Source organism: Manacus candei, unplaced genomic scaffold, assembly GCF_025592945.1.
Source record: "Manacus candei isolate 608988 ecotype Guabito, Panama unplaced genomic scaffold, ASM2559294v1 h1tg000069l, whole genome shotgun sequence".
NCBI lineage: Eukaryota > Metazoa > Chordata > Aves > Passeriformes > Pipridae > Manacus > Manacus candei.
In genome coordinates, this window is record NW_026138117.1 from 6,513,131 (window position 1) to 6,534,993 (window position 21,863).

At 38.8% G+C, this 21,863-nt stretch overlaps 1 protein-coding gene across 11 annotated transcripts in view; it reads right to left on the minus strand.

Annotated features, from left to right (window-relative positions):
- Window positions 1-198: 198 nt before the first annotated feature.
- Window positions 199-21,863, minus strand: part of FHL2 (four and a half LIM domains 2) — a 159,314-nt gene continuing 137,649 nt past the window's right edge. For 4 of the 11 annotated variants that reach the window (XM_051806877.1, XM_051806875.1, XM_051806878.1 and 1 more), the window contains 5 exons: window positions 16,129-16,308; window positions 8,275-8,449; window positions 5,470-5,639; window positions 2,685-2,871; window positions 200-1,168 (listed from right to left, as the gene is read on the minus strand). In XM_051806877.1, the coding sequence (XP_051662837.1) occupies window positions 1,017-1,168; window positions 2,685-2,871; window positions 5,470-5,639; window positions 8,275-8,449; window positions 16,129-16,284 (840 nt within the window). In that variant the 5' untranslated portion in view covers window positions 16,285-16,308 and the 3' untranslated portion in view covers window positions 200-1,016. Of the gene's footprint in view, window positions 1,169-2,684; window positions 2,872-5,469; window positions 5,640-8,274; window positions 8,450-16,128; window positions 16,309-18,862; window positions 18,934-21,863 lie in introns of all 11 variants that reach the window. The other 7 variants (XM_051806879.1, XM_051806882.1, XM_051806881.1 and 4 more) reach the window with 4 other exon arrangements.

Here is a 21,863-nt window from a genome sequence, read left to right on the forward strand (position 1 = left end):
CTTGATGAGAAGAAAAAAGTACTTTGGTTTGGAGTTTAGAGCCTATGAACACATTTTTATCAGCTGCATTCAGTTCAGTATTTTCACACACTCAGTTTTGCTGATAATTTTCCCACTGACTTCAGTTAGTAGAGGACTATACTGTATCATCAGGACTCTTCTGAGGATTGTCTAAATTTCACACCCCCAATGACCGGGTGCAAAAAGGGTAGTATTTGTATGTGTTGTGTTTCTTCAGACTGTGAGAACATTTTACTTGTAAATAACACGTAAATACAATTAAACCACAATCACAGTTTTGTTTTAAATTATTTTATTTTGAAAAATACACTGTGCAGTGTAATGTCAACCAACTGGAATACTGACACTGTCAATCAGAACTTGTACTTCACACAATGATCAGCTAGTCATGCAATAAACTGTACCTATTGTGACGCACTCCCAATTATCATTATCTCTTTATGGCATGGCACAAATCCCTGTACATTGAAACACACTCTACCTTTGCAGTCTTTATACAGATTTGACAGCACACACTTGTCACACAGCTCAAGAACACTGGGGTAAGACCATCACTTTACTGAAATTTAATGTCATTTGCTGTTAATTTCAGTGGGCTGAAGGTTTCACCCTAAATATCCACCTATGAATGTATTGTGTGTGGCCATTGTAATCCTTGAACTGTATCACTTGACTGTAACTGGAATATTTACTGGAAGGAAAAAAAACAAACATGAAAAATAGTATATATGTCAAAAACAGCCAAATGGTTTTACATCTTGTATTTTGAATCAGTTTTTGTTTGCTGCAGAAATCTTAAACACCAACACTGCTACTGGAGATATTCGACTTGTTTTCCCTCCAGACTTGGAGAGTATAATGAAAAAGGCTAAGTAATGTTAATAGTACAGCGAGACACAGAATGGCAAAGCTCGTTCTGAACATCCGTGTGTTTCAGACTATATATTGGAAGCACGGCTTTCCTCTCTCTTCTTCCTCACCTCTTAGTTTGAGCTTTAGATATCCTTCCCACATTCAGGGCAAAGGATGTCATCCCTTTCTGTGAGGAAGCCACGACCTACCAATGAAAGAGAGCACTTCTTACAGTTAAAGCAATCATTATGCCACTGCCGTTCTTCAAAGGAGATGTACTTGGTTCCTCCGAGTCCTGTTTGAAAACAAAAGCCTTCTGTTAGAAGCAAAGAATAGCACATCAGCCATCAAGTGATGCAGACTCCCCTCATTGGCATGGAGATCTGACACAGAGTAGTGAAAAAATGCCATTGTGACAAATCCATTTGTTACTATGCTAGTTTTGCCATCCTTATTCTGTAGCGACTAGTATATTCATCCCCAAATAATTCTGTTGCTTTCAGCTAAGTTAGTGAGTGAGGCTGTTATAACTGGTAATAATGGTAGAAATGAACTTTTGAGGGATGGCACGGGAACATACAGCTGAAGAAAAGCAAAGCACCTGCCCTTGAACAGAATTCTCATAGTTTTTTACAGAATGTTTTATGGCATCTAAGTTATTTTTTTGTTTTGTAAAAGTGCATTTACATCATTAAAAAAGAAACCTTTTGGGTTGTGTCATGACTTGATTCATAGCTACGAAGGAAGAGTGCCTCAAGAAAAGAAGCAGATTAGTAAAGAACAGGGAGGATTCCAAAGTTTGAGGCTATAGAGGTTATCATAAGGGATATTGAAGTTGTAGAAGAAAAAAAAGAGTCAAATATGTCTTGGTGGTAATTGTCTTTTGCTTAACCTCAGAAATGTCAAAAAATTTGAATATGATGCATTAGAATGAATACGATGCTTTGGAAGTCAGTGAAAAGATTTAGTTGGCATATCTCTTACCTAGTGAGAGAGTTTTTTGTTTAATTTTACCTTTAGTAACAACATGTTGAAACAAACCATATCTATCTATATGATAGAAAGGACTGCAATATTCAAGAGAGAAATGCCTCTTTTACACGAACATAAAACCTATGGGGTTATACACTGGCTTTTCTAGGACCTATGTAATCAATGCTCCAGATGTAACTCACATTTGCAGTTTTGGACTGTATAGATCATACTGTTAAAGGCTAATTACTTCCTAGAGGAGGTTATAGTTTTATGCTATTTAATAGTAAAGTTCTAAGCAGTTGCTCCTCTAAATGCTTGTGCACTGGAAAGCAGTATCTAAAAGCCTTGTGACTTCTCAGTTGATGTCCTGAGAAGGCAGGGAAGAAATGTGCTCTGATACAGCATGAGGTATAAGCCAGTTAGACACTTCCTACTGGTGAAGGGACAGTTGTTGCTGAGGTCAGTGATCCCTCTAATGAACACAAGTGGGATGATGTACAGAACATGCATAACCCATAGGTTTGTAAGTGCATGTCCACTGTGTTCCATGAAAATCAGGGGAAAAGGAGGAAACTTCAATTTAAGGACCTCTTCCATTTCTTTTTGTTAGGCACTGGAAAGGCATCTTAAGTATTTAACGTCATAGATCTTGAATTATATAGTCTCTTCAGTCTTTCAAGTTATTCAGAATAAATTATTGAACCATTTTTAATATTAGAAGTAGTTCACTGAAAATAAAAAGGCAAACCAAAACAAAACCCAAAAAAACCCAAACCAAACAAAAAAACCCTAACACACAAAACCCCCACAAAATATAAAAGCTACGAGAGACCTACCACTGATTGGGTTTGTGCACCCAGCACACTTTTTGGCATAGAGGTTGCAGAAGCAGCTCAAGCAGTATGCAAACTCATCCCTGGAGGTAAAGCGTTGTCCAGACAACTGCTTCTTGCATCCAGTACAAACGAAGCACTCCTTATGCCATGGCTGCTCCCGGTAAGTAACACCTCCTGTAGTGATAGCCTGTTTTAGGAAAAATAAGATAGAAAGTGTTTTATTAAGGGTGGCAGGTTTGTGTTTTGATTTGGTAGAGAGGAAGGGTGATGAGATTTTTATGGGTGGGAGTTGATCTTGAGAAAATTATGCAAGTCATTTATTATAATTTCCTAATTTATGCAAACAAGACCCATAGTAAAAGTACTTTATTCTGCATATGTTGTGAAATCTGCCTCTCAGTTGTCCTCTTTGTTTTCCAAGCTATTCTTTCTATGTCGCTTTTCATACGCATGTGCTAGAATCTGTCTCATCACTGTTCCTTTACCTCCTCTTTCTTCCTGGTGAAATGACTACCTTATGTATTTCAGCTTGTTACTTTGGCAAAGACCCGGGCTTGGCTACTCTTGGGAGCCAACCAGATGAGCAGGGGGTGTTGCCAGGCCCATTTGCAGGTGATTTAAAGAATCCCTAGGGAGAGAAGTGGACAGGGGTGTGGCACATCAGTGAGGGTGTGGCACTACAGTTTTCATGGCAGTTCGCACAGGCAGGATGAGCAGAAAGGGTGCAGCCACTCTCCCTGGTTCTTGCTCGTGGGTTGTGTGGTAGGTGTGCATGGTTTTATTCGGTGATTGTTGTTTTTGTTTTGTCTCCTGCTCAACTAGATCCAGCAATGGTTTCCAAATGATCAAAAGACACTGCTGCTGCTGCCAGCAGGAGTGTTCTAACCCAGACAGAACCCCCAAGAAGAATGCAGCTGTCCAGGACACTGGCTGTGGGGAGTCTCTGAGCCTGGCATGAGTACTGTGTCCAGCTCTGGGCCCCTCAGTTCAGGAAGGATATTGAGGTGCTGGAGGAGGTCCGGAGAAGAGCAACAAGGCTGGTGAAGGGACTGGAGCACAAATCCTATGAGGAGAGGCTGAGGGAGCTGGGGTTGTCTAGCCTGGAGAAGAGGAGGCTCAGGGGAGACCTCATCACTCTCTACAATGACCTGAGAGGAGGTTGTAGCCAGGTGGGGGTTGGTCTCTTCTCCCAGGAAACCAACGGTAGGACAAGAGACAAGCTCTGCCAGGGGAAGTTTAGCTTAGACATTAGAAAGAAATTCTTTACACAGAGATCAGACATTGGAATGGGCTACCCAGGGAGGTGGTGAAGTCACCATCCCTAGATGTGGCACTTAGTGCCATGGTCTAGTTGACAGAGTGGTGTTGGGTCACAGGTTGGACTTGATGATCTCAGAGGTCTTTTCCAACCTAGCTGATTCTGTGATTCTGTGACTATTTTATTTCATATTTTATCTGAAGTCTTTACTTTCTTCTTCTTCAGCCTTTGTCAGGAATTTTTCTCTTACAAGAAGTTGTTGCCTACAAAAACAGCTCCCCTGATTTAAACAAACTGAATTTTTGATCCTTTGAGAATTCCTAAGAAGGCTGTAAAATTGGATAGTTTGATTTTTCTTCCCTTCTTCACTAACGTAAAACTCCCTGGGAATCGAGTCTGTATGTGATCATACTGCCTGATATATATATATATATCTGTGTATATATAAATATATGCACATATATATATATATGTATGTATATGTATATATTTATGTCTGTCTTCACCTCTTTCCCGAGTTGAGTCTGTTCTCAAGTGTGGTTAAAATTGGACAATAAGCAGACTTTTTAAGATCTGAAACTCCTAGAAGTTTCAGAAAATTGATGGATGGGTAGGAGGTAGTAAGAGTAACTAGGTAAATTTTTGGTAAAAGGCTGAAAGAAAAAATTAGCTTTCACCTATTTTGTTCTGCCTGTGCAGCAGCAAAGAAGCAGCTGTTTCTGGCCAGTTTGTATGTCTGGCAAAGTTGCAGCTTTGCTTGACTGGAAGGGTGAATGAGTAGGTAGCACATTTGGAAGAAAGTCTGGGTAGTGTGGGCATAGGTGGTGACTGAAGGTATGTAGAGGGTAAAGGGAGAGGAAGAAGTGGCAGTGGGAAAAGAAATTTATTGTGGATATAGCCATAATTTTGATTGTCTTTGCCTATGCATATATCCATAGGAAAGTGGGATTTATTAGTTCCAAAACGATGAGACAAGTCTCTTTAAGAAGGAATTCTAAAATATTTTCAGTGTCTGTGTATGAAATTTAGGAAATTCACAAATAAAAGGTCCTTAGCCTAGAAAGCCATACTAGTGTTTATTTCAGGAGCAGCACTTGCTCTGTGTAAAGTTCTCTTGAATGTCATTAGAATATTAAAAATAATGATCTGTGTTATCTCATCTTCCTTCCATCTTTGTCTTCCAGCTGAAATGTTTAGGTACGTGATATATGCTGGATTATATTGGAATGAGGTTAATTTTTATTTTGTTTTTATTGTTTTGTTTGTTGCTGGTTTTTTGTTTTGTTTTTGTTTTTTGTTAGTATGCTCTCTGTATGCTTTCAATATAAAGGGATCTTTAACCCTAAGAGAAGTCTCTTTGTAGCAAATGCTGTGCCTGATGCAGGATGGGAACTGAAAATATTTCTTAAAATGAGTTGATTCTGGATCTTTTTAATACATAAAAAATGATATATTCTACCTCTTTGGACATAGAACAGGATGGACTTCAATGCCTTAGGTTTCAGGTAAGTAAAGTAAGAGCATTACCTTCTTGCACTGGACACACTGCATGGCAAATTGCTTTTCATAGCAGGGTACACAAAAGTTTTGGTGGTCCTTAGGGATGAAACTCTTTGTCCCAATAGGCTGTTGGCAGCGGTAGCAGATAAAGCAGGTCTCGTGCCAGCTGTTGCCTTTGTATTCCATCTTCCGAGTACCTGTAATGAGACCAGAGCATCAACTGAACTTCTTCTGGATGAGATGGATGCCATTTGTACTTGTTTGCCTGGCATCTGGCTGTCAGTCAACAAGCAGTGCAGCTCTGAGCTATAGGCTATTTCATGTTTTTACCAGCTTTGTGTAGTATTGAATACCATTTAAAGTTTTTGAAGAGCAAGAGGTTCTTCTCCTCCTGTGAAGAAGAGAAACATTTATTGATAATAATGATGGCTTAAAACACCTTTTTGTGGTATTATTGGGCTAATAATGAATTCTAATGCAAAGGAAAATTCTGGTGAACTTGAGAGATGCCAATAAAAGCTGCTGTTAGTGCTGAGTGAAGGTAAGGCCGTTCCTTGTTAAAGATTGACTTCATTCATTTCAAGTCTACTTTGTTTCTTTTCCAGATAACAGCAAGATACCTGGTTAATTATAGAATCATAGAATTTTTTGGGTTGGAAGGGGCCTTAAAGATCACCTGGTTCCAAACCCCCTGCCATGGGCAGGGACACCTCTCACTGTTTAAAGCCCCATCCAACCTGGCCTTGAACACTGCCAGGGATGGGGCATCCAATTCCTGGCAACCGTCTTTCTTCCCTTTCCCAATGAAATATAGTCACTGTCCAAGACAAAGGACTACTTCATATCTGCTCTGGGGTCTTTTTCCTGTCCTCATTGAGGTCTACTCTAAGTTTGTAATCATTTCCAGCTCAGCAACACCTAATCTGAATGCTTTTCTGTCTCTTGAGACTTTCAGTAGAAAAGAACCTTTCTCTCTAAGTTGAAAACATAGTTGCAACGTGAAAGGGAGAAAAATCTTTAAATAGTCCTTAAATGAAAAATAGAAAAGTGGTTTAGTACTTAGGAAATGAATGATTCTCTAGAATCAAGGTTTAGGGTTCAGATACTTTGTTTTGCAGATTCAGTCCACTGTATGACAGGTGGATTCTGAGCCCTTCCAGGAAATTGGAGATGCCCTATTATATGGACAAATTTCTTTGCACACTGTATAATTTCCTATTTACCACTTCAAGTCAGAATATTTGATACTGGCCAGAAGGATAAACAAACAAATGTTGTTCCTACAGTTCTGCATCATTCTTGGAGCCTGTAACAACAAACATGATGTCAAATGCTTGGAAGACTGACAAGCTAAGCACATTGGCTAATGATGAAGAACCACACTAATGCTATTAATGCTAACTCTCCGCCCCACCATTACTTACAGAGTGAAGTTTTGCCATTTTCCCTCTTCTCAAATATTAATTCATCTTTGTTTACTAGTTGCATGTTTTTCTTCTTTTTTTTTTTATGGTCTCATTAAATTCTGCCCAGATTTATTTGGTGGTGGGGTTTTTTAAAGCATTTACCTGCAGCAGTAGTAAGTGAACTGTTAATTATCTTTCTGCCTGATGCTTATATGCTTGAATATTTCTGTTCCATTTTATTAATGGACATCTTCTAAAAATTATGCCCTCTCTGTGCTGCTAAATTTCTATATCATGCCAAGGAGCAAACAAATCAGTCCTTGAAGGAATGATGTTGTGGAAAAGGAGATGTGAATATTTTTTTTTATAGTCTAGAATTTTATTTTCACATTTTCAGCTGTTCTCTCTCAGGGATTGTGTTGTCACTGAAACTCAAGGCAGGGGGAGCCTGGACTGAAGTCAATGTGAGTTTAATTTGCAGAAGGATTGAAAGATAAATCTTGTAATTACTTTAGTATTTAACAGGCATGTCATGATAATGCTGCTTTTAAATATTGTTGTTATTTCTAGTTAAAAGTCCTACTTTATCATCAAATCCTCATTTTTACACCTTAGGAGCACAATGTTTTGGTTTTCCTTTTGTCTAAGGTGACCAATGTCAGAACCAGCTGGCGAAGTAACTAGTAATCATAATGGAGTGTGTACAAGGATTCTTCAAATTGTCTTTTAATATTTTATTTCTGCACTGATAGCCCTTTTAATTTAAAGCCCTCAGATTATTACAGAATGTTATAGTGTTGACGTGACCAGATGAGGTTTTAACAATATATTACTATAACCTCATGTTTCATGTTGACAAAGAAAATAGCTCTTTCCTGTTTCTTCATATCTTTGTGCTCAAGAAGAACCTCAGAGTCACTTTGATGAATTTTTCATTTTTTTCTGAGAGAAGCTAAATTTAGAGTAATCACATAAAAAGCTAAATTTCAAATTAAGTAAGCTGTTAAATTTGCAAGCTGTTTCCAGTTTTCAAGAAGTGGAATCAATCAAGACAGAGTACAAAGTTGGGATTGGAAAGAAAGATCAATATTATTTTTCCAGACAACAAAAACCTTTTAATGAATACTGCTGTAAAAAAATTATAAATCCTGTTAATAAAAATGCTAAGTAAAATAAATACTAATTTTCAAGAGTTATCTCTTTTATGTGAATAATAATTCTGCCATGAGCAGAACATCATGAACATTATGAACATTACATATTCTGGTCATGGAAATAGCTTAGAATGCACAATCAACTATATTTTACATAGTTCACCATGACTTAGCAGAAATAGTCAAGGAAAAAGATCTGTCAGAAATGTTGCTGAGTTTGGGCTTAATATTTAGCCTAATCTTTTCTTAGTCCAAAAAGTGAACATCCTAACCTGGCATAATAGTCTTCTTGCACTCATTACATTTGGAAGAGTATTCATTGGAGTAGCAGTCAGTACAAAGTAGATGTTCCTCTTTTGCAGCAAAAGGTTTGTCCACCAATGAATTCTTGCACTGGAAGCAGTGGAAGCAGGTTTCATGCCAGTGGCGGTCCTTGTAAGACAGATCCTGTAGAAATCCAAAACCACAAAGCAAGTGAAATGAACAGTTTGCACAACTAGAAGCTCAGATAATGCAAATATATCCAAATCTGAACTGCAGCCAGGAGCTGGGACTAATTTGTACAGTTCAAGAAAACAAAATGTTCTGATGAAGGTGAACTTATTTTGCTGTGATAACTAAGAACAGCTCATGACAACTACTGGCCCTTTTTCAGTTCAAGGTAACTTTTTTTGTATGCAACAGAGGATCAACTCATTTCATTTAGGTATTTCCTTTGAGAATAAAGCTCCACTTTTGAGGCAGATTAAAACTTGTTAACCTCATAGGTGTGCCTTATCTATTGCTGATTCCTAAGTAATTTCATACATATTCACTCCTGAACAGAAATCCTTTTCCCAACTGCTTTCTGGTACTTTTTCAGTTCAACAGACTTACACCAAGGGTGAAACAGATCTGACCTCTTCGGGTTTTTTTTTCACTGCAATAAATCTTTACAGACTCTTATGTTTTGTTTTACGTATATTTCAATATACCTGTATATTGGACTGAAAGATGCGAGATCACACTGTACCTGCACCCAGTGATCCAGAATACTGGTCAAATGATTAATGTGAGGGTGTAAGTATTTAAAATACTCTCCACAGTGGTCCTCTTATTATTTAAAAACCCCCAGTCCTTCTAAAAATTGTGACCTAAAGCAATGAATTGGGCTTTTTAAAATTTGAATTAAGGTGGCCTAATCGTGTAACACTTGAACAGTGACTTTGGATTTCTCACAAAATGGAGCTTGGATCATTACAAGAAAAGGTGTCTACCCCAAAACATATAGGCTTTAGTTTGGGTTGGGAGTGTGAGTGGTTAGTACTGTCATGAATGAAGCAGAAATAACTTCTAGCTCAAGATCTACTATGTATTTGTTGCAGGCACCGAGCTAATCTGGTTAACTGAAGGAAAAGAATGAGTTGTAGAATACCAGATTTTTTAGTTGTGTAAAGCATCACAAAGTGTTTGTACCTGATCTGGCCTAAGCTGCTCTATGTCAGTCAGTACAGTCACAGGTAACTCCAAATGAGCAATCTTAGCCCAGAGCAAACAAAAGATACTGTGGATCTGGGTTAACTTAAAATAACAGCATATTATGTCTTCAGGAGCCTTGTTCTCATAAGTAGCTAATAGGAAACACTGATATAGTTTCATCTAGCTTAGCTGATATGTAGTAACTTGTTAAATGATAGTGATTTCAGTCAGAAATTGACCATGCAATTAAGCATTTTTGTTTGGACATCTGCACTACTCACCTAAATTTCCTAAATCGCTGTGAATAACAGTTGGTATCAATGCGTCTTGCATCTCTGAGATTGCACTCTGTGACAGAATATCTAAGACTCCCACTTTACAGCTTCTGGGCACTTGTTTATTCAGCTCATCTATTCTTTTCAGCTAGCACCTTTTGAAACAGCACAAATTTCTCACCGTAAAATTTTAATCTTTTTTAATAGCAAATTGAAAACAATTTTTTTCAGAAGTTGTCTACATTTTATTCTCTTTAAACCAAGTTGAATAGCCTAAATCTGATCTCAGATTATATTTTCAATAGAAAAGAATACAATATACAGCCAACAGTGATTTCCAAAATGTGAAATTTGCCTGGTAGAGAGTAGAATCACAACAGATCTGATTTTCTTTCTTTTGCAACATGATGTATTCCGTTCTTTTTCCCCACTTGCTACCTTTTCCCTCCTTTTGCAATGTTCTGCAAGATATCATTTAATCTCCACGGTTCACGTGCTGCTGTCTGCTTATTTTGTCAATAAAATTTTACCCTGGAGAAGGTGCATGCCTTTTAGAAGAGGAGTAATGAAGAAAAAGATTAGGTGTGAATGATGAAAGATTTGGTTCTTGAGTCAGTTATGATGGCAGATTCTATAGGTAGTAGCTGGGTAGGTGAAAGTAGGAGATATTTCATCATGGCAAAGTGATGAAGAACAACTACAACACAAAGTACCCAAGATAAAGACTGAATTGAATAATCTTCAGATACTTTGGATTATTATAACAGGTATTGTCATTGAATGTAGAGAGAATCTAAGATGCCTGGCTTTGAGATGCCTACAACAGAATATTAGAATGATGAATTGGATATCGCCTTCTCTCTCTGAATCTGTCACATCTGAAAGCAAGGAAGTCCAAGGTACTGATGAAACCATATATGCATCATGATTCTTCTTAAATCAGTGTAATAAAGTAACTGAAAAGGAGATTTGGTCTACTTCAGTGTGTTGTCTATATCGCTGAAACCTTTGGCTTGTTCATAAGCTGTGGATGTATTGATCTGGAGCAGATTCTACACTGGAGAAGTTGTATGTGCATAACTGACTTCAAACTTATCTGAAGGTCAGGCTGGTCCTCTGCTAAACTGAAAGAGCATCAGATTTAGTCTAGGCATGTGAATGCTAGTTTATGCTAGCTGATTGTAACCCAAATAAATCTGTTCCAGCAGAAGTTACAAGGAATATACAACTAATTCCTGTTTATTGCATGGATTTCCAGGAAGAACAGAAACAGAATATTACTATTGTGGACACAGAACTGCAGTATGTCCTTAAAATATTGATAGGCATGACTTGTCAACTGTTTCATGCAGCTCAAGGGAAATGAGTCCCTGGTGCTACATATTTTAAGCGTAGATTTTAATGCAACCTTCTATGTTGCCTAAAAGAGTCATATAGAGAACGACTCTTTCTGCCATCATCTGTGCCTCTATGAAAACTGACTGCCATGTGCTCTTGTTAGAGAAGGCACCCATGAACATATATAAGAGACTTGTTAGATAAAGCACAGATAAGAGACTGAAGAATTACCATAGGCTGGCATTTGAGAAGTGGAATGGGAGATTCTTGCACACAGGTGCTCATGGACATACTCTGCCCTGTACAAGCATTTTGCAGCTGAAGTGCAGAGAGCACCAAACCAGTTTGGGATGTGCTACTACAGCAAAGAGAAAGGGAGAAGGACAATACCATCTCTGCAGAGCTGTGATAAATCCTGTAGAAGTATTTGGAGAGAGAATTTTTAACACTTAATTCAGTGACATTTCTTCTGAATATAGAAAATAATCCTTCTCTCGTATAGTTTCATTTGAAGATTAAAAATTAACTAAATTAGCAATCCCTGAAACTACTCATATTTTAATGGGCTCTTTTCTCAGCCTGATATCAGTATCAACCTCAGCAGAAAATTTCAGCTCAGAGTTCTGTGACACAACCAAATGAACAATGAATGTTTCTCAAACAGACATCAGAGTGTCGACCAAGTGGAGATCTTTTGTAGGTGCTCAGATGACTGTAAGCAAAACTTGACGCAAGATCCTATTTGTATCTGAGACTTTTTAGAGTCATGCCATGCAAAACAGGTTTGAAACTCATGGTTTTGAAAAGCCATTATGTGCTTTTAAAGTAATTTTATTTTCTCTTGTTTTCCTTATGTCACTCACAAAGAAAACTTTGACAAAATAACTGTTAACATTGGCAAGATGATGTTTTAACAGCTTTTACGTAGTTCTGTACAGTTTTGCTCCAATGTGGTTTATTTAGTCTCTAGGGTGGGACTGTGACTTTTTTTAAACTAGAAAATTGTTTTTAAAAAAATCCAAAACCTAGGAGACCCCAAGACTAGAGTTACCAGGTCACCGAGTTATGCTTAAGGCTCCTCATATGTTGTCTTGTACTCTGGCTTTTTAAATCTAAGTAGACTGAAGCCATTATGCATTAGCATTTTTCTTGAACTGGCTTTCAGCAGGGATCCAACAGGAAGAAGGAGATTAGAGAGCTTATTACCAGAAGAGGAACTGCATGTGTTGTTCACAAACAAAGACTATATTAGGCTTTTTTGCCTGCCACAATGCTCTTTTCAGAAGAGCAGAGGAAACGGGGTACGCCAACAAAATGCTGTGCAGATTGTACACTACACACACCCTGTAGCAAAGCACTTAAGTATGTTAGACTGGCACATACCTGTCAAAAGCATGTTGAGAAAAGATAAAACCGAGTGATACTGTGCTGGACCCAGACCCTTAGGGGTATGAGAAGATATTAGGGTATCTACCTCTTTTACCATTCCACTTTACAACTAGTCTGAGATTCAGTAATGCACTGAAAAAGTGCTGCAAGTCAGGACAAGGTTTAAATAGTTAAAATGAGAAAAATAATTATTTTATCCCTTTCCTTATCTGCATTACTAGAGGTTTTAATTTTTTGTTTAGTTTATTTAAGACTGACCCTTCTGACTCATTTTTGGCCTGCGTGCTGAGACAGTAGCTTCATCTCACAATCCACTTATAATTTAATTCTCACATGTTGCAGTAAGAGTGTTCGCCCCTCCCTGCCTGCCAAGGACAACTTGTGGACTGCATTAAACACTGGATTACTGCAGATATTTCCTGGTTTTGCAATGATTTCTATACCATAGGATCTGCAAGGAAAGTATTAAAAAAGCCAAAGTCAACCAAAAGTCATGCTTCAGCAGTTAAGCACATGGGAATATAATGGATGGATTTCCAGAAAGAAGCGTGAAACTGTAGGTGTGGTAAGTGTTCACCAGGGATGTAGGCAACAAAATGCCTTTTTTTTTTTTAGAAAAGGTAAATTTATACTAAAATGTGTTAACATATGAATAATGTATAATAGCTGTGAGAAAAATGGCATCGTGTTTTTCTACTGCCTGCCAATGCCTTCTACCACACAGTATGTGAAGCTTTTAATCTGTCTGTGAAACATCAGCTAGAATTGTTTACAGTTAATGAAATGGCCTAAATCCAAAGATGTCATTCAGACACATGTTGTCAATCTGGGATTTTTTGATGGAAAAAAATTGCTTTTTAAAATAAAGAACAAATCAGTTATTACTCAGTTACTTTCACAGCTACCCATAAATTACTATAAAAACTAGAAAGATAGTGAAACAAATTTTCCCCTGATTTGAATTCAAGGAAAGCCTTTCTTCAGTATGGTTATCTTGTGGGCTCTCTGTACCAGAGCTTAAACACAATGGGAAAATCTGGCATCAGTTTCATCCTCTCAGGTCCCAGTGCTGTCAGAATTGGAGTATTACCAGTGTCTGAGCAGGCTTAAGTTCAACTCAGGTGAATTGATTCTGTGCATCAGTGCTGGTACACCACAGGAGTTCAGAGACAGAGAGCTGGCAGTCCTCTTGTCAACACCTGTTTTACTTTGGTTTAACCCTGTCATCTAAAGAAGGGCTGCTTTTAATTGGGAGGGCTGGAAAGAGGGAAATTAAGAGCACCTGGTTCTCAGCGCAGCTTTTCTAAGTGTAGAAAAACAATGGTGGCCTAGAAGGGACTTGCAAAAGAAGATCTGAGGTGAGAGCTGCGTGGGACTTTCAGGTTGCAATGTGGGTGCAAGAATGGGCACCCCTGCTAGATGCAGAGGCCCAGACATGACCTTTTCTGATAACACTATCACTCCACTAGATTTTTGTTCCAAATTTTACAACCGTAGGTTATGTCAGAACATATAAACAAATGTGGAGTCCATTTTGTACATGAAGTAAACATACTGGTTTCATTCTCAAACACAGTGCAATTTATCTTCTTTGTTGAGGTGAAAAAGTAAATGCAAGGTTTAGAAAGATATATAGAAAAATACGTACGTGTATGTCTGTGTGTGTATTTCTTATGTATTTATATCCCTAGGTATACATACAGTTTAATGAGAAGTAGAAGTCTGATTTTTTTGTGACTTTGTGTTTCACGGCTGAATTATGCTCAGTCATATAGTGGACATACTTGGTCTGAAACTTGTCTTGGGGCTGAGACATTTGTAAGGGCTCTCTCAAATGTGTTCTCTAGTGTCTGTTACTGCAGTTGAAAAACTACTCTAGTTTTCTTTTCAGTGGGAACATTCATAGCGTGTCTTTTTCTACCCAAGCACATGTTGAGTTTTTTTTTTCAAAAATCTTGTAGCAATTTAAGTTTCAGCTTTTATCTGTCTGGCAGAATTTGGTTAAAATTGGTCAACACTTTCAAAAGCTACAACATAAAGCATGGACAGGCACAAACAGTGGTCACAGAAACAAAAAAGGATATGTTCATTTCTGGTATGCTTCATAGCTTTTTAAGAAATATTTATTTACTATCTCTTATTTGTGTTTTCCACATATAGTTCTGGTTCTTTACATATATAAAATATTCTTATATTGTAGACTAAGGGGCCCTTTTTTTTCTCTATCTGCTATTAGAGTGCGTCTTGCTTAAAAAAAAAGCAGTATATTGGATAACACCCACACTCCCTAAATCCATAAATCTGGGTTGAAAAGTTCAGCCTGATTAATTCCTGAATACTTTGACCGAGATTTGTTGAAGCCAATCCAAGTTTTTAAATTCTCGAATATCAACACATGGAAATATCTTCTCAGGGGATTAGAAAGAGACCTTAAAACAAAAGCACATTCTGGAATGGGACAAAAATATTTTTGCTTTTTCAGGTCAGGACAGGCCAGCTGTATCTATTCTCTAATCTGAATATTTATGAGCTGTAGGAAAGCTGGCAATTTTATACCCCCTTACAGGCTATTGCCAGTTCCCTGTCTTGATGATGAAACATTCTCACCTTTCTAAAGTTTCTGAAAGGGACTTTCCCACTGATTTGCCAATAGAGTGGGATAGATCTATTTGGAAGACATGCAACATTTATTTTTTCCAATCTGAGTAAGCATATACTTTTGTATCTCTGAACTAGTGATTGAGTAGTAGTATCACTAATAGGAATTAATTGGTGCTTCTAGAGGTACAGATAAGCAATGGAGGAAATCAAACGTCAGATCTCCTTGTATCGGTCAAGAATCCTATGGTCATGCAATGCAAATTGCAAATCTACTGCAATCTCACTCTGTCAGTGAAACTCTTGCCCAACTTTGAACAGGTCAATTTTGTGCAAGGAGGACAGCTATTGGATGGAGTCAGCCTGTAGCAGTCCAACAGACACTTCACTGGATGACTCATCTATCTTCATTCAGTCAGGGTGAAACTGGCAGGAACTCCGGTTGTTTTGGTCATCTTAAAAGAAATGCAGGTGGTTACACCTTATTGTACCAGGGAGGTGTTTCCATGTGGTACAGCAGTGCACAGCTCAAGCAGAGTCTCTCCTCTGTCCTTTCCAACCTTTAGTTAGACTCCTTTATAATAATTTAAAAGGCTATTTTTTCTAACTCTATCTGATTTATTACGTGGGTCAGCATTAGCTGGATTTTGTGGTCCCCAAGTTGGCACTTTTTCTTGAGCGTGTCTTGTCTCTTTGATGACCATAGAATTATGATCACTGGGAAGCCAGCAGTGGCTTCCCTCTCTCTGACTCAAAGTCATGAAAAACCTGCTTCTACCACTCTTCCAGATCGCAGCTGGCCCTGAGGACAGACTCTCCTAATGACTTAGAGAGAATTTCTTACATCAGATCATTTTATACCTTGCAGGAAGGCACTTCTATTACCATGCCTGGTAAAGAAGGGTTTGACAAATGAAGTGCTAAAAAGCAGATACAGGGGTCCAGAAACTATGCTCTCCCAGCAAAAAGAACCCCTATGTAGCTGTTAAGCTGGATTCTTCCAGGTCTCAGCTCTGTATCCAGGCTGCTCTACCAAGATTTCTGCAACAAGACACAAATCTGGCATACCTTGCAGTCAGCGCCGATAGGTTTTTTACATTCCTCGCAGGTATTGGAATAAAGATTTTCATAGCATTTCACACAGTAGGGGCTGTCCTCCTTCAGGATGTACTTCTTACCAAACAGGGACTCTTTGCAGTAGTGGCAGTCAAAGCGCTCAGTCATGTTGGTATCTGGAGTCCAGCTATCCTGTCACGAAGACAGAAACAGGCACATACATGTCAGACTGAGCTACACTTGACCCAGTCCCCCAGGAAAGGTTTATCAATTCTTGTTTACCACATTGTACCTCAGTTTTAATCTGACTTTCGGTCAAAATAAATGAACACAATAGGAAGAAACTGGACTATAAATTCTAAGTGTAGGGCAATGACAATAGCCCATCTACTTCAGTCATCCACTGATCTGTCTCTCACCAGAACTAGTGTTAGAGACAAGAGGGAGGAGTAACCCTTGAGTCTGAAGAATTCTCATGGGATTTGTGAAGGGGATTTGACCAATAGATCCAAAGCAAGAAGGTGTCTTTGTAGGGGGCGGAGGGAGCCAAGTACATTAGGAGGATGAGCCAGCTAATCTTCAGAAAGCTAATCTTGCATAAGGCAAGACAAAGGTTCTCATTGCTAGTAGACTTTAGTAATGCACAGACTCTCAGGCACCACTGTTATGGGCTTCTGCACCTTCCTTCTCTGCGTACTCAGTAAGCCAGTGTCTGGAAATTGTTCCCCTGCAGGCAAACACCAACTCTCCATCTCTCCTCGTGCATGAGACTATAGGCACTGTTAACAGCAGGAGGTATAGGGTTGGTGACTGTATATCTCATTCTCCTCCGATGCAACCGAATGAGTTATCCAACTGCACTGGCACACAAGTGGGAGCTAGATGCCCTGGCTCAGACAAATGTCAAACAATGATTATGGAAGGAAAAAAGCAAGTGGAAGAAACTGCATAGGATGTTTCAGCTTATCTGAATTAGGAACAACTGCTGTTTGCTCCTCAGGTCTTATGTCTCTATCATTTTCTGGATGCACATACAAGCAACAGTGACACAAATGCTTTTGATTAACCACAATTTATTTTGGGTTTCATTAGAGTCATCAGCTTCTTTCTTAACCTGAGGGTCGCAACATGTGTTGCACCTGAAATCTGTTTGGAGGTTACAGCTGGAGAGGGCATAGCTGCCTGCTTAGGAAAGCAAATTTCACAAATGGAAAGTGAATGCCATGTGGACTGCATGATTTTCACTGCCTGCCAGGCCTCATCTCCTCTTTAAGCCACATTTGATCTATAAATCCTTAAATGTTTTGAGTACTACTGGCTTAAGTGGGTACCTCTGTCTTTCACACACAAGTGACATTTACAGCAGCTGCAGTCCTTTTGCCAGTATCAGCTCTCAAACAAAAAGTTGTTACTTGCTTAGTGTTCTTGGCACAGGTTGCTGGATTCTGGAGTTTATCCTATCCTTCTGGTAGTGGGAGCCACCCACAGGGCATTCTGAAATCCTCAGTTCTCCTCCAGAATTTCAGTTTTTATTATTATCTTCCATTCACTATAGCTGAAATGTGATTACGATTTTAGGGCAGACTCAATGGGCAAGTTTATATTGTTTTGATGGGTAGAAAGCTTTTTTTGTTTGGCTTTTTTCTAATGGTTGATCAACTGCTGAATTGACCAGCCCAGACTGAGGAGTGAGCGGTTTTTAGGGGTGAGGGGTGTGTGCCGTAGGTAAGTGATGGCCCAGCTGCTGGAAAGTCTTTTGAACTACAAGTAACTGCTAAAAAAAAGGGAGAGACAAACTACCAAACCCCAAAATATACTTGGAGGAAAAATCATGACAACTGGTCATCTGTGCTACTGACAACCCAGAATGAGTAGCAGTCCAGCTGCTGTGACCTTAAAGATGCTCTAGGAACTGATTAACTGTCTTATCCCAAAGGGGAGCTGGGAGTACCTTAGGTGGTCTTTGTCCTTAAGGACTAGAGAGGATCATAGGGACTGATAAGACAAAGACAGAAGGTAAGAAGACATGCTGCAGAGAGGAGTGCAGTGACTACCCAAAGCTCCCATCTAACCCATCTCCAACAGCAGTAGTTAGCAATGGAAGTCAAAGACGAGATCAGGAACAGTAGAGAGGGACATTTCCTTAACAACTGCTTCCAGCAAGTTAGTCTCCTCTTGAAGCAGAGTTGCAGTCATTGCCACAACATTTAAAAGATGATGGTGGATTTATTTTGCTCTCTGTTTTGTGCCTGTTTACACCCCTAACCTACATAACATGCTTGGACTTGCCCATGAAAGAACTAGAGAGGACTTAATTTCCTTCATGGAGTAATTTCAGCAAAATGAATGGAGTCAGACCAATGTACACTCAGTTGCACATGTAAATGTATGACAGATTCTGAGAGGAGTGACAGCTTTTTTCAAATATTTTGTATTTAAGACAGAAATCTGTACTTTTTATCAGATTTTATTAGATTTTTTTTCTGAATGATAGGATTTGGTTGTACATTTAATATGCATTATTGCTAAGATAAAGTGTGAGCAGAAACCGTTTATGAACTGGCATTTGTCACTTTTCTGCAGAATTAGTTCTTTCTAGCCCTGATACCAAAGAGTAAAAAATTTCTCTTCAGTGAAGATGTGGAAAAGCAAAAACCAGAGAGTGTGATTCCTTTACAGGTTTATACCATTTCTGTATTCATCCAAAGATGCCAAAGTGCACTGTGACTGGAAGAAGGACTATTACCTTAGAGGTGGATGTTCCTGTCTCTTGGTCACAGGAGGTTCCTTCTTGAGTGCTGTATTGTCTTCTAGGTGCTTTTCAGGGGAGCAGAAGCAAGCATTATGTAATATATTTATTTAATAATTTATATAATAGTGTAATAATTTATTTAACAATTATTTAATAGTCGCTACCCTTAGTGCCTTATAGTGGGCACTCGCCTCACTATCCTGGAAGGGATCTAGTTTTGTTAAATGTGCTCCAAGGTTGTCACAGTAGATTGTCCCCCTCACCCTAAGCAGGGAGAGGCAGTCCTCATTTCTATGTCCCAAACAGATTTAGGGATGAACTATGCTCTTTGAAGACACTGCAGGGACAGCTCTGGATGGGATATGAAGAACAACTCCAGAGATCTGGGAAATCAGAAGACAAGAAAGGAAAGTTTCCAAGATCTGCATGTTGGTTTTAGTTATGTGAAACTTTATTTGATCCGGGACCAATTTTGGATCCAATATCTCTTAAAGTTAGGAATTCATGTTCATGTGGTTTCATTCAGAAAGCTGGAATTCAGGATTAAGCATCCCAAATTCCAGGCTGTTTAAGTCCTGACCTTGGATTGGATCTCAGGATCTACTGTGTGATATTTTGAGGATATTGTGCAAGTTTTTTTCTGCACCAGAGAATATTAAATGTAAAGTAATCATGGGCCCTATTTACTAAATATTAGCAATAATTTCAAACAAATTATTTCACTGTTGTCTTACAGTGAATAAACGGGAAATCATATTGAGCAACGTTTTTGCCTGTCACTTTGTACACATGGTCCTTTACATTGACAGTCCATTGACTCCTGTTATATAAAACCCCTTCTTGCTTAGCTTAGTGCAGTCTTTATGCACTGTTTTGGGCTTTATGAAAAAAACAAAACAAAACAAACCAGATGACTTGCATAGTTCAATCTCCTTGCGATTCAATCTCCTTGCCATTGATCTGTTTCTTCCTCTTGTATTTCATACTTAATGACTGTAAAGCTTTGTGGGCCAGAGGCTCATTGTTATTACACTGCTTCGTAGTACAACAAGGTCTTTAGATTTTATTGCAGTAATCATTCTATACTTATGCTTTTTCAGATTGCTCTTAACAGTATCATGAAGGAGAAATTGATTTTTTTCTGCCATGCAGTCTCCCTCATACAGCGTCAGACATAACAAATACATCTTCAAAAGGAAAAGAGCTTTCTGTTGCATGCCCAGAAGAAAAGTTACAGCTTATGCCAAATGTTAGCACTACCCACACTGTGTCTTCCAGGAAGAGTAAGAATTGGCAGGAAAATTACCAAAAAATTAGTAGACTGACTTAAAATCTATGTTTCTTTCCTCCTCTTCCCCTGCTGGCTCAGTCTCATTTTACTAGCAGTAATTGCTAAAGTTATCATATTACCTCATAAAAATTGTGGCTCATCATGTCATTAAGAAATCATCCAGCATTCTCCAATCCCATGACACTATTGACTATTGAAAAAGCAGACCTTGCCTGGTTTTTCAAACAGGGGCTGCAAACCTAATAAGTGATGTTCTGTGCATCTCTTATTTCAACCCTTCTTATGGGGTATTGAATACTGGAAAGTGCAGATGCACACGCACAAGAGAGAGAAAGAAGCCAAGGCAAACTGTGTAAAACATGTAGGAGTTGTTTAGTTTATTCAGTGAAGTTCTGATCTCTTTTTGTAAAGGTATCTGGAGACACAGAATTCAGAATTAAGCCCCTGTAGATGCCAAAGGGGGACTTGCTGTTGACCTCAATTAGGTCAATAGTACTAGGGCTCTACATGTGCTCCTGGAGCAGAATGGTCTGTTACTACCTGTACAGGAAATAAAAGGTCCTCCAAGATGTACACACATTTCTCCCACTTGACTATTTTTCCAGAAGAATTGTGCTCATGGAGAAATTTCTGTCTGTTTATTTCCCTTCCCCTTAGAAAGGAAGATTTGTGTCTGGCAACTTTAGTGATATGAGCCATGCAGGTCTAGAGCATTTGGAAACAATTTATGTTGATATTCCAAAGGCTCAATTGCAAAGATTTATTTACAACTATGAACTAGCAGTTCAAACTATGCTGGTCTTTCTGGCAAGAGCTGACTATTTTTCTGTAACTCAGCTGCTCTTGCCACACTCATTATCTATCATCTCATTGCAGCAACAGCAAACCACTCTTCAAAGACCTACACATTTTTCCAAACCAGTCCATAAGGCCATGCAAGGGGAGAAGGGGGAAACCTATTTTTATTTCTTTTTGATTAACTTTAGGAAAAGAAGAAATTACCATTTTCCTGTAGTATTGGTGAGAGGTGTGTGGGAAAGTTACATATGGTCATAAACCATCTGAACCTCAGTGTGTGGAAGTTAGCTGGTGTAGATGCAAATCATGGGCACCCAAAGCAGTCCTGTGTGTTTACATTTACTAAAACATATTAAGGGGTGCTATTCCTCTTTCTTTATCTGTCCAGGTCTGGCTTATCTTCTTCTTCATGGAATGAGTGCCAATGAACACTTATGACGGAGCAGAGGGAGAGCAAAGGGAATCTGAGTGTTTGGAGGTCTTACTGGCCATAGGACAGCTGTTGCTGCTTTAAGTCACCTGTATCCCTGATCCCCCAGCACCAGGCTCCTGGCTGTGGGGAGTCAACCAGAAAAGCCAAGTCTCTCTCCATGGGCCACAGAAGGACATTTGCTTCCTTATGCTAAAGATGGCCAATGCAAAAGCTAACGAGGTGATGGGAGGCAAGCGATGCACAACTCATCCTGCAGGAAGCACAGCCAGCCACTCTTCCTTTCCATAGACCCTCTACCCCTGCCAGTGGCTTCACTGCTGTGTCAAGGTACCCTTTCTGAGTGAAGAGAGAAAAAGGACAATACATTTGCAAAGTTATTGAAACACTGAAGCTTATTACTCTGTTGTTCATACCAACATCTTTTTGTGGGTCGTTAAAAAGAGGAGGCAAGACTACTATATGGAACAAATTGT